The 16,879-nt window shown below is 42.5% G+C and overlaps 1 protein-coding gene across 1 annotated transcript in view; it reads left to right on the top strand.

The window, feature by feature from the left end:
• Nucleotides 1–655: 655 nt before the first annotated feature.
• The window catches only part of ACAP2 (ArfGAP with coiled-coil, ankyrin repeat and PH domains 2), a 101,861-nt gene continuing 85,637 nt past the window's right edge, over nucleotides 656–16,879 (top strand). The window contains exons 1-2 of the mRNA XM_067542830.1: nucleotides 656–743; nucleotides 13,388–13,445. Coding sequence (XP_067398931.1) covers nucleotides 691–743; nucleotides 13,388–13,445 — 111 coding nt within the window. The 5' untranslated portion in view covers nucleotides 656–690. The remainder of the gene's footprint in view (nucleotides 744–13,387; nucleotides 13,446–16,879) is intronic.

Genomic DNA, 16,879 nt, shown 5'->3' with positions numbered 1-16,879 from the left:
CGGACCGACGGGAAGATCAGCCGCGCCCCGCCCCCCGTGACTCACCGCGCCCCTGACGAGCAGTCCCGCCCACTCCTGCCTCTCGTCCGTCCCTTCTCGGTGGTTACAGAGCCCCACCTGCGGCTTCCCCTCGGTGATTGGTCTGACTGGCTGTCAGTCAACAGTGCCCGCGGGGAGGAAGCGGGAGAAGCCGTCACGTTTTAGCTTTCCCTGTCTCCATTGGCTTGCTTGACTGAAATTCACATAGAAAGGGCGGCGTGAGGAAGTAGCTCCCTGTCGCGTTCTGTGATTGGCTATCTCTTCATGCGTGTCACTGCTGTAGGGCGGGCCTAGAAGGATCTCCGCATGCTGCGTTTAGTGATTGGCCAGGCCTGCTTACATCCTGATGTGATTGGATAATGTATCTGTCACTGACGCTGGCAGGCCGCGCAGCAAGAAGCCCCGCCTATGCCACCCCAGAGTTGGCCACGCCTCCTGCGCAGCCCGCTTTCCGATTGGGTGGCTAGGCTGCCAGTCCCTGCAAGCGGACCGACGGCGGGGCGTCGAGCGATCGGTGCCGTCCCACAGCCGCGGGCGCGTAGCAGCAACGGCGGCCGCCACAGGCTCAGCGCCGCCGCCAGCAGCCCCGCCCCCGTCCTGCACCTCTAGCCCCGCCCGCCCGCCCGGGGAGCTGCCCGCCGCGGCCCCGCCATGAAGATGGCCGTGGACTTCGAGGAGTGCCTGAAGGACTCGCCCCGCTTCAGGTGGGGGCCGGGCCGGGCCGGGCCGGGGGGAGCCGCGGGCGGGGCCTGGCTGCGCGGAGCCCCGGGGCCAGCGGTGCTGTGCGGCCTCTCCCGAGTGCGTGGGGGGGGGGGCCCGCTGCCCGAGCTCGCCGGGCGCCGTTGGGGGCTGGCCCCGAGCCCCGTGCGGCGCTGCCCGTGCTGGGCTCCCGGCGCCCGGCCCCGCGGGGATGGGCTTGGCGCGCGGTCCGGAGCCAGCCTGGCTCGGTGGCGGGGCCGCGCGCGCGTCATCAGCTGGGCGGTGCGGTGCGGTGCGGTGCGCGGGCCCCGCCGGGTCAGCTGCCCCCGGGCCTTGCTGCGGGCTGGCGGCGGAGCGCTGCGCTGCCGGTGCCCCTGCCCCACGCCGCCCCTCCGCTCCCCCTTGCCCGCTCGGCGGGCCGGGCAGCGCACGGCACCGCGGGGAGACGAGGCGAGGCGGCCCGGCCTGTGGTCCGCGCTCCTGCGGGAGAGGCCGGGCGGTCAGTGGCTGTTAGCCACGCGGGGGTGCCAGACCCCGCTGGGACGTGCCCCTAGCCCCTGGGCGGCAGGGAGGGTCACGCCGTGGTTGCCTGCTCCGCTCCGCTCCTGCCCTCTGGCGCCCCTGGCATCGGCCGCTGCGGGCAGCCGGGGTCCCGGGCTGGACGGAGAGTTGGTCTGGCTGTCCTTGTGAGCTGTGCACATCTTGTAAAGCAGGAACTCTTGTACCCAGCTTTCAAAAGCATCCTTGCTTATCTTCGCCTCTCTACATACAGTTCGTGCGGTGGAGGGAGCGGCTGTGTCTGTGTCTGTGAGAACAGACTGCCTTCTCCTCCTGGGTTTGGGATTGTTAATGAAACTGTTATGCTCGAGGGAATTGCAAAGTGCAGTGAGGGATCCTTGAGGTTTGCAAAGTGCTTTGAGAGCCTAAATATGAGTGAGGCGGTGCTGTGGAATTGGAAAGTGTCGTCATGTGGAGAGAAATTGCCTTTGTAAACTTGTTTTACCCTATCATTTCTGCAGAAGTCAAGTGCTGCGAGGAGATAAGTGTAGGGTTTTAGTTTCTTTCTACTCCCTTCTTAAAACACAAGTCTAAAGCCAAACAAGGAAATGGATACCCAGCTCTTTCCGTATGTGTAAATAACTTACACCAAATGAAGAAGTTGCAGTAGGGAGGGGCCGTGGAAAGGGCTTGTCTTGTGGAAATTGGGACAAGAAGCTTTATAGATAGCAAAGACTTCTTGGAGAAAAGTATTGGTTTATTTTTTAAGGTCAAGTATTATTAAGATTGTGGCTGTGTACTCTGCAAAATAAATAACCCCTTCAGGTCAAGGGTTGATTTAACAGATTTTTATGTTGATGTGACTCGTTTTCTTCTTTTTATAACTGGGGGATATCTTCCTGTCTAATATGTGAAACCAATACAGTGCAACAGAACCAAAGACCTCTCTTAGTTTGAATTTTAAAAAGAAGCAGCAAATTAAAAATATGAGGAAATTATATCTGCTGTGAGTGTCTGTTGCAGATCTTAGTAAACAATCCGATGACAAATGTGTCTGGTTATGTGGTTTTATGTAACTGTAGCAGCCCTTCAGAAAATTTGAATAAAATGAACTTGTTGCAATATCTAAAATGCAATGGCAAGAAGTGTCCAGTTCCATCACTGCTGTTGTGGACTCTAGTTTTTGGCCGTTTTGAATCTAATACTATGGGGACTGTCTAGTTCCTGAACTCCGAACTGCAATACAGATGTTGGGGGTAAGCAAGAGAAATTGGACAATTAAAATTGTAGCTAGCTAATATTCTTAACTAAAGATAACTTAACTTCAGTGTTCTTATAGATTGAATTCACCTAGAATATTACTTAAGCACTGTTCAAGAGCTTTTGTAAATGTTTCTCATATTACAAATTTTACAAATTCAGACTCCAGAAAGGAAAGTAGGACTGGAAAAATCTACAAATACTGGAGGAGAGGAGTCGTGAAACTGGCAAAAATTGTGAAGTTTCATGGTGCTGCTTAAAGAACCAATAAATAGCTGCAGAAGAATGTAGTGTTAACAGCAGAGGAAAACCTAAAATTGGGATTGGGGGGCTAGATTAACAGAAACTCCCTGCAGCCTCCTGAAAGCAGATAGTAGATGGGTCTGGGAAGTAGGGCAGACAAGGAAAGCTTTCTCTTCTCTTTTGAAGTTTGAGTAGATTTTAAATTAATTGGGTACTCACTAGCCAGTCTGATGAAAAAGGTGGAGCTACTTGTTAGGGTGGAAGGACAGCAGGCTGATAAGAATCCCAGCTGTCGGTGGCTGGGTACTTGAGTGTCTTAGAAAGGCATTGCTCAGGGATCTTACCACTGCTTGTAACTTTATCTGAAGTGGTGTTAGTAACACAGGTAAGTTAAGATTTATCTTAAGTGTTCCCTTTAAACACAGAGGTGAGCAGATGCTTGATTTAGTAATGGTCACATGCAGAATGTCTGCTCTAGGTAGGCACCAGTTAGAATGTACAGTTGATTAATTCTTTTAAAAATATCCACCAGCAACAAAAATCAGTTCTGCTAAAAACTACTGCATTTATTTGCTAGCCAGTTATCTCTCTCATTTTTTAAAAACTTGTTTTGGCTTATTGTTGCTATCTAGTAATCCACAGTTTTCCTAATTATTTTCGTGAGCATTTATAAAGGTACATTAAATATTTGTAAAATATTATTTTAATGGAAACAGAGAAACCAATTTGTCTGAAAAGGAAGATTAGAAAAAAAGAAAAACCAAATCTGTAATACTAGTTTTTCCTCCCCAATATTGATTTTTAGTTCTGGATTTATCAAATGTGCCTGTCACACAGTGTGCTCTTAAAGAAAATTGTGAATTTTTTGTACTACTGTCAAAGTAAAAAGATGTCAACCCGAAAATATATCCCTATCTATTTCCTGAAAACACCTGTCTAAATGATGATGGTGATTTGCAGTTCTGAGAATGAAAAGTGTGTGATTTCCAAAGCACTTAGCAAAGGTGAGTAAATATTATTATACAGGTGAGATGATTGGGGTGCAGAGAGATGATATAACTTGACCAGAATCACATGATGGTCACTGGTAGTTAGGAACAGAACCCAGACCTTTTCCTTCCCAGCCTGCGCTAACTGCACTAGACCTTGCAAGTCCATAGGCTCTGTCTACCCTCATGATGGAATGAGGCAATTCCAGAGTTGAAGGCCCTCCACTGATGATGCCCTGTGTCCGGTTCCCCTGTGTTCAGGTTCTGGGACTGTGAGCTAATGTGACACACAGGTTGTGAGGCAGTGTTTCCAGTGGTTAAGAACAAACTGCACTGTGGTTTATAAATCAAAATCAACTGCTTGAATGACCCCAAGAAGCAAATAGGAGCCAGTGCATTCCTGAAGAACTGGTCTTATGTGCTGTCTGTGGTTCTCCATTAAATATTGGCCCAAGTTCAAAATCCTGATTCTAATCTTCAGACCTCTCCAGGGGCTGGGATCAAGCTGTCTGAGGTACCATCAACTTGCTATCACCAAACCTTCCATGACAACTGCATTTCTCAGGAACAACATAGCTGTCTACAACAAGAATAAGACTGATGAGAGCTGGAGATAAAGCTTGTTTAGTGGTTGGTCCCCCCTCAGTTGTAGAACTCCCTTGAACATATCCGGATGTTTATATATCTCCATTTATACCATCCTTGCTCTCCCTGAGCAATTAAATAAACCCCAATAACTCCAATTATCCCTCAGTGTCATCCACTATTCCCCCATTTTAATGTGCGTGCTTCGTTGAGTAAGTGTTGCCTTTTCTCACATGTTCTTTGTCTCTTAATGATCCTTACTTGATGTGTCATGTTAAATAATGACTGTACGCATTTTGGGGTAAAGATGTACCTTTACTTTTCTCTGTGAGGACCTGAACAACAATACCATATTTAAAGACTAGAAAAGATATCAAGCATGAACATAATTCAGAAGCTTCCTTCAGTAGCATTTGCAGTAACTTTCTGCGTCAATGATTTTGGTGCTCATGCCATTCTCGTTCTGCTTGGTTCATAGGCAGCATGTAATTGAATCAGTTGCAGAAGGCTGCTTGAACTTTGCATTTAATGAGTGCAAGCGACTTATTGGCTTTTCAGGTTCCAGGCTCCTTGGGATAGGAACTGCATCTTTGTGTGTGTCACTACAATGGCCAGCACAGTGGGGACCTGATTCTGGTTGAGGCCTCTGGTGCTACTGTACCATACCACAAATGATAATACATTGTAATAATAATGTTCTCACTTGCTTTATCTCTGTTTTCAGTGTTTTACATTTGTTTTAAAACCTAGATTTACCTTTAAATCTGTCCTTTTCTATGTGGGGTGCTAAAGTGCTAGGTCATAGAGTCTGTTGTCACTGTGCCTCAGTGGGTCACAGCCAGATTCAGGACACACTGCCGAGAAATAGGGCAGACTCCCCCCAAACTGGGGATTATTCTAGGTTAGGTTAGATTATGCCAAGCCTATAGCAAAAGTAGACTTCTCTCTCACCACACTGGTTAACAAGAAGTTAAAAATGTAGTCTCCTTAGGAATTCCAGCCTTTATTTCACCAACCAGACATTGGACTTAATGATGAGTGGTTACTGAAAACCAATTTAATCAAACAAAGGGTTTTTCTGATCCCCCGAGATCAGCCAGGTCAATATATAACTCTGATCTTATCCAGTAATCATGCTGTTGCCAATCCTTCAGTAATGAAAATCTAAAGGTTTATTAATAAAAGAAAAGAAGAAGAGAGTTAATACATCATGTACATACAAATGATTTTCCAATGTTCATAGACCAGTATCAAAGCAATGATGGAATAAAGTGCTGTCTTATAAAGTCTCTCTCGTAACTTCCAAAAGATTGGAAGATCCTCTGTCCATAGTTCAAATGCTCCTTTTAGTTATAAATCCACAGTCCAGAGACTGACTCAGGGAAGGAAAGAGGCAACATGGAGATGTTTAAAGGGTTTTATACCCTTTGCCATGTGCCTAGAAATTTTCTGTTTCAAACAAAGCTCCCAGCGGCCCAGCCTCTGTTTGTGGAAAGTTATTGGCACAAGATGGAGTCCAGGGTCACATGAGCATGTCACATGTGGTTTGCTGACTCACAGAGGCAACCATTGGCCATATCTGTGGTAAGGCATCCATAGGAAGACTTACTGGGAGGGAAGAATTTCTTCTATGGCCCATTGTGAGCGTTAAATGTCCTTAATGGGTAATCAAGCTTGAAAAGTCCCTTCACAATGTGCTGGCTAGCCTAGATGTAAACTAGCTTGTGGGTGTTACCCCAGGAACAAACACAATGTATAAGATACAAGTCAGTGGCCAGCATTCATAACTTCAGATACAAATATGACACATACATGTAAACATGATAGTCATACTTGGCAAATCATAACTTTTCCATTGATACCTTACATGACATACTTCGTACAAGATTTGTTGCAATTGTAGAACAGTGGTAGCAACAATGACACAAATGGTTTCTTTCAATCCTACAGCATCATACCTGTGTTTTAGTACACAGAGACATGAAGGGGAGAGGAACGTCTGTCTGACCTCATGGTTTTGAGGGACTTAGTCTCTTTGTTGCTGGGTAGCTGCGTCTGTTTTGTCCCGCTTCGCTAGCAGTGGCTGTCAGCGTATGCTGTGCTGTCTGTATAAGTAGTGAAGGATGCGTGTCCTCTGGTTTTTCAGATTTGGGGAGCAGCCAGAGTTTAGTTGGTTGGGAACACATTGTTCAGTTAAGCTTGTAAAGAATCAAAATCAGGATGTCAAAAAATGCAATTATATCCATCAGATATTTGGATGAGTAGAGGAACAATGTTGCTGTTTTAGTTTTGGAGCACCACTGCAGTCTACAAGATGTCAATTATTACATTTCAAATATGAATCTTTTTTTTTTAAGACACATTCTCCCAGCTGTATTTTAATGGTTGTTTCTTGGAAGAGTGATTGCATTTTTTAAAATTGAGATTTAGAAAAGCAATGGACACCCGAAAGTCAGTTGTAGCAATTATTTAAATATCATATAAAAGAATGGAGGGGAAGCATAGTGTTAATCTCCTAAACGATTCAGTATCCTCTGCAATTTGAGTGTATCTGAGCATCTATGTGCACGGTTCTCTTTGCATCTAGATGAGAATATTCACCTCTCTCTGAAGTTTGACTATCCCATTCTTTTCTCCAAAAATATGGAAGTTCTCTTTCTGTCGTTTGTCAGAGTTTGATGTGGTGTACTTGCTTTCAGGGAAATTAACTCATTTTGCTTGTATGCAGCAGAAGATAATTACATTCATCTTCATCACTGTGTTTACTTTAATCTTCTGTGATGTGCTAAAATGTAGCAGTGTACTCTATTCCAATAGAGACATGGGGACTAATTAGCCCTATTTTATGGGGTTGAGATAAGACGTGGTACAATGTAAGGATACTAAGATTTTTTTTTTCCTGTCCTCTAAATTTAGTTTGCATTTATTTCTGTCTTAATTGGAGCATGAAATGGTCATCTCTCCTTTTCTCATTGCAGGACTAGGTTACTGCCTTTCTCTTTTAATAGGCTGGCTTGAAAAGACACTGTCCCATTTATGCAGTCTTGCTTCTTATTCTATATATTTTTGGGCAAATTTTCTGGGGACTTCAAAAAATTTTCTCTCAGTGCTGTGAAACCAAAGTGTAGTTGATAAGCTCCTCTGACCAAAATAACAGGAAGCACATCTGTCAATTTGAAATCCAGTTAATATACGAGAGTGAGCTATTTAACTTTTTATTTTAAATATATCCTGTGTCAAGATTATGTGCTGCAGTGAGTTTTTTTTTGTGTTGTAGTTCATTGTGATTCATTACGTGAATTGTACAGGTGCCATTAAAGTGTACAGTTAAATCCCTTGTATGCGTTCTTAGTGTGTAATATAAAATTCTTATGTAGAGTTGTTGTCCTATAATCATTGTTTTCAGTGTTTAATGACGAAAAAGCACTATTATTACAGCAGCAATCACTTTGTTTCTAAGTGTTGCTATCACTAAAACAGAGGTTTTTTTAAATACTAACTCTTGAGTATTTATGGTGATTAAATTTACTTTACAGTATTTGTGCTATTCCACATAGTCCCTAGTTAACAATTTTAATTTTAAGGCTTTGTCTATGCCATACAGTTTTGTTGATAAAACATTGCAGGTGTACACACTACAATGCTCCTTCCGCTGACAAAACTCACCTGCTTTGTCAACAAAATAAAACCACCTCGGCAACAGGCATAGGGCTTTTTGTGGCACAGGTGGATCAACAAAGTAATCAAGTGCACTGTTTACACTGACATGTTGCTGTAAATGGCCTCCAGGAGGTCCCACGATGCCTATCGTGACTGCTCTGGTCAGCAGTTTGAACTCCTCTGCCCTACACCCAGGTACCCAGCCATCCACCCTTCCCCATTTAAAGGCTGAGGAATTTTTTTAATTCCACTTCATGTTCGCTCAGTGTGGAGAGCTCACATCGCATCTTCCCAGCTGACCATGTAGTAGTGATACCTTTTGAAAACGTTGAAATTCATTACAAATTGGGTAATGTTACAGAATTTGAGGAATCCCCTGCATTTCAAGTTTGTATTTGCAATTTCAGTATACCCGTAAAGAATATTTGATTCTGCGACCTGTCTTGTTTTGAGGTAAATGTTTCAGATTTGTGTGACCCACCGTATTTATTGCAGAGGAGTGGAAAGTAGGATGGGGAACGCTTTGGGGTCATGCCATCTTGCAGTGTAAATTTAGCCCTGGACTTCTTGGTTTGGATACAAAGTGGAGAACAGCATTTTGTCAAGTGACCTTTTAAAAAAAAAGGACCATTTTGTCCACAGTAGCATGTACACTGATTTGAAGCTACTAACTAAAATGATCAATTGCTCTTACCAGGGCCACTTAAAACCCAAATCTACTTGGGACTGTCCTGGTAGTAAGAGAACTATGTTAGCCTGTATTGTTCAGATTTCCTAATTCCTGTAAATGTTACAGTGAGGGGGGAAAGTAGTGGGGGGAGAATGGGCAAAAGGGAGTTCACCACAGTACATTTACTTGTTGGCTGTCCCTCATTAAATGTCTTTTCTTTCAAGGCTGAATTGCTATTTCTTGGCAGTAGAGCACGGCATTGGAGCTTTATTTACTTTGTTGCTCTACAGCCAGGGTTTGAGGTTGAATGCTGCATCTACACTGTAGTGAATGAAAAAGTGATTTCACTGTAAAATTAAAGAATTATTTGAAGAAATCTGGAATTCACAACTGGTAATCTGTAACTAATTCTGCATCTCCATTTCGTGCTATTGAACTGTGTGGATTCAGTCTGACGGACACACAGCTGCTAGTCTGAGTCATGCGTCAGGGGCACCTGCAGGAGACTTGACTCTTTCCAGATTTTGAAGATGTCACTTTCCTAACACTGTGTTACAGTGCAGCTTGGCTTGATAAAATGTCGAACAATGAAACCCTATTGTCCCCATCTCACACATAGAAAATGTACAGGCTGGCGGCTAGGGGCATATCTACAGATGGCACTTAATTTTGTACTCTGGGTTACTGGCCTCCTGCCAGTGAAACTATAGTTTTCTGAGTCTTTCAGTTAATTAAAATAAAATTGAAGAAATGATGGTAGTATTTGGCTAGCTCCTCTCTCCTTGTGTATTGTGGTTCTCTCTCTTCTTTTTAAGGCAATTATTACTTTTGAAATTTGAGGTTCATTGTTCCTGTAAAAGTATTACTCAGTGTAGACCTTGAGTATCACCTCGAGGCCTCAACCAGGTGGCATCTGTTGTGCTAGACACTGTACAAACATGCAGTGGCTGACAGCTCCAGCCCCCCAAACCTTATAATCTAAAAGATTATAACATAACATTACATTTGGATGAGAAAAGGAGGGTGGAGTAACAAAATAATATTGCTTTATTGTAGACTAGCTGCGTAGGCAATTGACAGCAAGTCTATAGTAGTAGTCACAACTCGCCACCTGCATAGAAAATGTAAGTTGTCACACAGAAAATGGAAAAAAAGTGTGTGTGTGTGTGTGTGTGTGTGTGTGTGTGTGTGTGTGTGTGTGTGTACATTTAATACATTTGTTTGTTGGAATACCAGTGTTTGTACTCAAATGAGAATCTTCTATTTACTATGTCTGGCTTGGGTTAGGTTAGAAGGGAGGTCTATGCAGCACTATATTTAACTTCATGCCTAATTCTTTTAGTTTAATGTATCTACTTCTTAAATGAAACCATAGCGATCATGGTGGGTTTTCTTTGGCTTAGACCTGAAGCGGGGAAACACCCCGTTTTCTGTTGGAATGGCCAGTTAGACATCACCTGGAGCATCGTCGGCTTAGAAGTAGTGATCATCGCTCTCCTTCTTATTGTAGAAGTAAAACAGCAAATGGTTAAGTATATGTCTACTTGGTCTCTGACCTAGTGTGTGTAGAATTATGGGCAGCCTATAGCAGCCTTCTCCAGACTAAATTTATTCCCTAGTACAGGTATCCTGTGCTCCATGGCCTTAGAATGATTTCTTTCTTTTCTGAAATAGGAATTCTGTTGTCAACTTCCAGGTAGGGTTCTTGTACTCGTTGACTCCCCTGGTACCCTAATATGTAGGCAGGTCCTTCCTGTGTCAGCCAGGCAGAAGAACCAAGGTCCACACAAACTGAAGAAACATGTTAGAGGGAGGCTAGCCTTCCTGCATCAACTACTGGGTGAGGTAACTAGGGTCACTTTCATTTCGTTCTAAGAAAAAAGATGATTAAGCCAGACCTTGAGTTTTTTCCCATCATCTCTACTGCTTCTGTCCCAGGCTGTTCAGGGAGATTGACTCTAGCACATGCTACAGCGCTCAATGGGTGGCAGCAGAGGAGAGAAATACGTTCTTGAGTCTGCATTAGGGAGTGGAGGAGAAGGGGGTCACTAACTTGCACAAGCCATCCTGCTCCCTTCAGCGGTGGTTCTGGTTTTATGTTTTGCCAGCTTGGGTTTGAACAGCTCAGGAGGTCACAAATGATTCATGTAGCATGAGTGAGAAGCAAGTGAGTAGAGTGGTTCCCTTAGTTTTATGGTTTGTCTACACTGTGGGCTCTGTAGTGATGGATGCAGCGGGTTGTGTAGACCTGCTCAGTTGATGGGAGATACGTTGACTAGAGAGCCTCATTAGTCCACCTCCCTGAAAGGAGTAAGCGCCATGAGGATGCCGCAGTACGACAACGTAAGTACATCGATACGTAATGTAGCTTGCATATCTCCTGTCGACCGCCGCTGCCGGTGTAGACCAGTCCTTAGTGGCAGAGCAATCTGTCAGAGATTACAGTGTCTCAAAGCCCTAGCCCCACTTCCTGCTTCTTTTTGGAAACTCACTCACTAACAGATACACATTCCTGGTACTTGTCACATTTGGCACCCAGCTTTTGGTCTTGTTTTATGATGACTTCCCATATTATAATTACAGATTTGCTTTTGGCTAAGTATGGGGATTTGGGCTGAATTACCACAAGTTTTTTAACGAGGTTCAAATGATCCCTGACCCTTAGGTCTTAGAGTGGAGAAAGTGTGCCTCCTTTTTATTGCATTGCCTCCCTTTGGACAACTAAAACAAGAGAAAACAGGTTTGAGTTAGTGTAACAGTCTGCGATGAGTGGTTCTTAGTGTGTTCTCTAATATGGCAATAATTCATTCTTTTCAAATAGCTTGAAAATTCATTGATATGCTACTGCTGCTACACTCCTTGTGCAGGAAGACAGACTTTTTTATTATCTTTCCTAGTGTTAACGCATTACAGGCCTGATCTTGCAGGCATATATGCATGAAAGTAATTTTACTCAGTTGAGTAACGTTAGGAGTGCGTTTTCAGGATGGCACCCTTGCCTGGCAAATGTACTGAAGAATTAATTCATTCTTGTTTTTAAATTGGCTCTCTAAATATCCAAATACCCCTTCCTTCCTTCCTTCCTTGACCCCCTAATCCCACCTCTCTTTTGAAAAACAATTACCTACTGTAGAGACCAGATTGAAGTGAGTCACGTATGAGCAGGTGGTGAAAGGGAGGGATTGATGACTTGTCAGACCTGAAATCCTGCACATTTTGATGCTGCAGGACACTTAGATTTAGAGAGATTATTGCCGTAGGTGAACCACATCTTGTGATGTGTTGAGAGCCTCCCATTGAAGCCACTGAAAACTGAGGGCAATCAGCAGCACCTTGCAGGACTTGGCTCCTAAAAGCCTGATCCAAAACTCTTAGCTCTATATTTCTTGGACTGTGTGAACTGGAGCAAGAGATACCAAAATTTGTAAGGGAAATGGAAAATTCCAGTGTATTAAAACAGAGCAAAAGGCTGGATCTTTAGGTGTTACATGAAATCATAGGCTATTGTGTAAATTACAATGAAGAGGTGGTGAAGCCGGGATGATGGATTGTTGTGTAACTTGAGAGCCATACTGCCATAACACAAGCCCTGGGGTGTGACTTTGTCTTCGATGAATAACTGAATCAAAGCATTTTACTTTATTGCCTAGTATCACAGCAGAAAATGGTGCAATGTAGATTTAGCATTCCGAGAAGAGCAAGGTTGAGAGAACCACATGGTGCAACAAACGTAAGCCGAAATCCAAGCCCCAAGATAGCAGAAATGCAACAAAACAAGCCCAATTTGGCGACCTGAACAAAGATGGCCTATTTACATTTCCAATTCCAGTTGGAGCCAGTCCACAAGCCGAAAGTAGTTGGAAGCGACAAATCCAAAAACAAGTGGACGCAGAAAGCGACAAGTCTAAAACAAGTGGCCGTGGGATGCTAAGAGAAGCCCAGAACCCGCAACCCACAACTTGGGTGGGCAGAAAGAGGTCCACTTGTAAAAGAAGTCCAATTTCACTTATGATAAGCGGACTTGGCTGCTGGCTTTATGTCAGAGACAGTAAATGAGCAGATTTTTATGATGCAACATTTATTGCTAGGAATGGAAGGATTCAAAATGCCAAGCATTAGGCTGAGCTAATGTAATATGGTCATAACCTTTTTGCAGACCTCGCTTAATCTATGAAACAGTTCTCAGTGCTGTATATTTCAAGTACCAGTGTGCTTCTTTTCTTTGTGAGGTTTAAAATTTAATTTAGAAAGCACACTGGTACCTGAGGTGCACAATACAGACAGCCCCTGCCCTCAAAGAATTTAAGCTCCAATGTGTCGCACAGTTCCTCTCTTCCTTTGGTGCTATCACCCTCAAATGTTTATAGGCAACTGTCATGTGTTCCCTTAGTCTGTGCTTAGCCACACTTACACACGTAATATTTCCTCCTAAATCGGTTCCGCTGGCCCTTCTTTCCCAACCATCCAATTGGTCACCGTTTTTGTGGCAATATGGTGCCCAGAACTGAATGTGATATTTTGTTTCAACAGGCAATGGATTGATCATGTCGCCTCCTCTGTGCTCCATTATAACCCCTGCTACTCTAAACTGTACTCTTAAGCACTAACATCTGTATGAAACTGGACTGTGAAAGTTCTTAATGTTAGCAATTTGTGCTAAATCAAGAGAACTTCTAAAACAAAGGATGAAATATATTTTCTGTGTAAAGTTTTACTTTCCAATATATTGTTTTTAACCTTGCAGGGCTGCTTTAGAAGAAGTGGAAGGAGATGTGGCAGAATTAGAACTGAAACTTGATAAGGTAAGCTGCTTAAGTTGATTAAGTACACTTTGAAAACCTAAAAGAAGAAAATTTATATTAATAGGATCAAATAAACCTGTTATTCCGCTTCTGCTTCTCTGTGCAACTGTTGTACTGCTGATGTTTTGTTGCAATTCATGATATGTTAGGATGTACCTGATGCATAAAGTAGGTCATGGAAAATGAACAATTCTGCTTCTGAATGTATTAGGCAGCAGTCAAGGGGTTAAGTACTAAACCAAACTTGGGATAGTAGTCTCAGCTAGAGATAAGCAAAAATGTAAATTTTACATGTAATAAATGGTTGCAGAAGCAATAGAACTAAAGTTAAAAGTATCTGTGAGATTGCTGCTTTCTCTATTTAATAGACAAAAGGTGGGGTGTTGCTAAAAAGAAAAGGAACTTTCCACATGGTCACGTAGCACTATTGTATCTTTTCTGTTGTCTTGAAGTGCAAGTTACCCCTTTGAATTCCAGTGCTTGTCTCCTTCACTAAGCATTTTGCAATTACAAATATTTTTAAAATAAATTGACTCCTCCTTGCCATCACATCACCTTTAAGTGATTCTGCTTTGACTTAGCTCTGGTCCACAGTCACCTGGCGATTCGGTGGCAGTTGATGGGAGTTACACAAACTATGCAGAGTAGCTTACGTAACTCACGTCGACTGCTGTGCTTCCCTTATGCGTGCTGTCTACACTGTGCTGCGCTACTTGATGGGGTGGTTTTACTCAGTCGACTTTCTGATCAATTGAGCAAGTCTACAATGACCGCTCAATTGATCCGGAAAATCGATCTGGCGGCGGCAGTATAGTCATGGCCTTAGTTTTCATGTTATTTTAACGTGAACCTTGCAAACAATTACATTTTTCTTTGTATTATTTTAGTCTGTAACTTTTTAAATCAGGCTCCCAGTACTTCCCCTTTTCACCTGTCCAGGATGTCACCATTCACTGCTTCTCTTGACCTTCCAGTCCTTTCATACAATTTATAAAAGTATAAGAAGAAATTCTTTCCTCTTGCATGCATGCTGGATAATATGCTCCTCTGTAAATCCATTTCATATTGCTTCCTTCAGGTTTGTTACAAATCTGCGGTTCACACGTAGCTGTACATTAGAACCAACTGGCTCTAATAGTATTGCAAAAGTATAGTTTTCTTTAGTTAACCTTACCTGGAACTGTACACATTCCAGCTGCCATCAGGTCAAAGACAGAGCAAAAACCAAGGTGATGGGGAAACAACAGCTAGGCATGAGCTGCAAAGTTTTTGAGTTACTGGGGTGGGAGAAAACTTGTCTTTGAGGAAGAAAAAATAACATGTCAATTGTTTTACAACTGTGTCTTATGGCTAGTACAGCCCCATCTCTTCCTCAAGTCTCCCAGCATCCAAGTGTTTGAGAGAATGTTGATTTGTCTGAAAATCATGAGCATCTAAAGACAAACTTTCAGAACTGCATTGTTCCCATTGAAGTCAATGGAAGTCTTACACCTAAGTCACAACTTCAGCTGGTCAGAAACGTTTATTTTTTTCCTGTGGAAAGAAAATTTTCCATTTAAAAGCGTGATTATTTTTAAGCAAAAAAATAAAAAAACAAGAAATTTTGTCCAAAAAGCAAAAATTTCTGGTCAAACTTATGGTTTAAATCAGAAAATTTCAATTAAGAAATGTTGCCATGGTGTCTCATGGGAGCTGTAATTTGGGTGTCTCGTACCTTTGTTGTCCTTTATGGGTCACTCTTCCTGGTCGGACTTTGTCTCCCTTCTTACTGAGCTACTGCATGCATTGTGGGAATCCCAGGCCATGGAACAGCTGGGAGAAACGTTCTGGCTGGGGAACCTGGCCCGTAGAGGAGAATGTGGCATGAGACGTCTAAACTCTAACACTCTGGAAGCACCATGGCAGCATTTTCAAATAAAAAATTTTCAGCTTTCATCTGAAAGTTTTTGGGTGTTCAGTTTTATGATTGAATAATCAACATTCTCAGCAGAAAGCAGACACTTCCCATGAAAAATATTTTCTGATTGGAAAGCGAATTTCCTGTTGAACATCAGTTGCAGTGACGTTATTTCAACAAGTCTTACTTTATCACACTTTGAAAACTGTCCCCTTAAGTTCACATTAAAGCTATTCATGAAAGAGCAAGTCAGCTGAGATAAAATACTGAATAAACCTATCTGGATAAAGAAAACTGTTAAGGATGAAATAGTGTAATAGGAATGAAATGCTTTTGCCAACCCATAATTGATGAGAACATAATACCAAACTGCCATTTTAAAAATATAGTAGTCTCAATATTGTATATTGATAACAAATTGAAATAAAGTACACCATCACCTATTAAATAAGGTACAAACACCTCAGTTTTAAAACTGCCAACATGAAAGCATTGAAATAAATGGCTTAAATAAAAAATGTTAGTTATTTTTTGTCAGGAGATGTTAAGTCAATTTCCTTTTAAACCCATGGTATAGGGATGCATTAAGAGCTCATGTGCAAGAGCGAATGCATTTTTGTATGAGCAAATCTGGAAATATTCCTGGAATAATGAGCTCACATTTTTTACTATCTCTGCTTTCTACAATTAGAAATTGTAGAAGATAATAATGGTTGGATATGGATTAATAATATGGTAGACTTTTGGTTGCACAGAGTTCTTTTTATGGTTAAGGTACAACATGTCAAGGTACATTACAGAGTAATGAGTAAGATACCGATATTTCATTGACTGTAAGCAAACGGAGCAGCCATTTTTCACAAAGCACTAGCTTACATTCCACCTTGAAAATCAGAATGTTTCATTTAGAGAGGGTACATGAATCAAGACCCTGGGGTTGTCATCATTATCTTTCAGAAGTTAGGATGTTTTTTTTTAATTTAGAGAACCAGAAACAGCAGGGCAGTTCAGGACTTTATCGCTAGGACAATATTGGTAATGACCCAGCAATAAAAATAGAATATGACTTAATCCAAACTCCTTTGTGAGGAAGTGAAAGTGTTACCACCAAACCATACTGATGGTGATGACTTGGAGTTGTCTTCTGTTTTTGAAGTGTGCGTCAGGCCTCGGTTACCTGTGAAGGGATTTGTGCTCACTTATGGAAAGGAACACAACTCTCTCAATGTCACAAGCATGCTGAACAGTCTCTTGGAAACTGATGAGATCAGTCTATGACAGCTGGCAGTGAAGTGTTTTGTACAGGTTAGAGCAAAATTAAGCAGGAATTTCTGAGGACCGTAAGTCAAATCGCAGGTTTCTCAAGTATTAGTTTTAGTTCAGGCACTTTTCTATGCCTGGACTAAATCTGCTATAACAACTTCGCTTGTCTAATGGATCAAAATAACAATTACCGCACCTGTGAGCGATGATCGCTTGCTGTGTACCTACAAAGGTTATCTAAGCGTTCTTTTTCACAGTAAATTAACTTCGAAAT

Source organism: Emydura macquarii, unplaced genomic scaffold (assembly GCF_026122565.2).
Source record: "Emydura macquarii macquarii isolate MOO-44397 ecotype Brisbane River unplaced genomic scaffold, CSIRO-AGI_Emac_v2 contig_729, whole genome shotgun sequence".
NCBI lineage: Eukaryota > Metazoa > Chordata > Testudines > Chelidae > Emydura > Emydura macquarii.
This window is presented reverse-complemented; position numbering and strand designations above follow the sequence as displayed.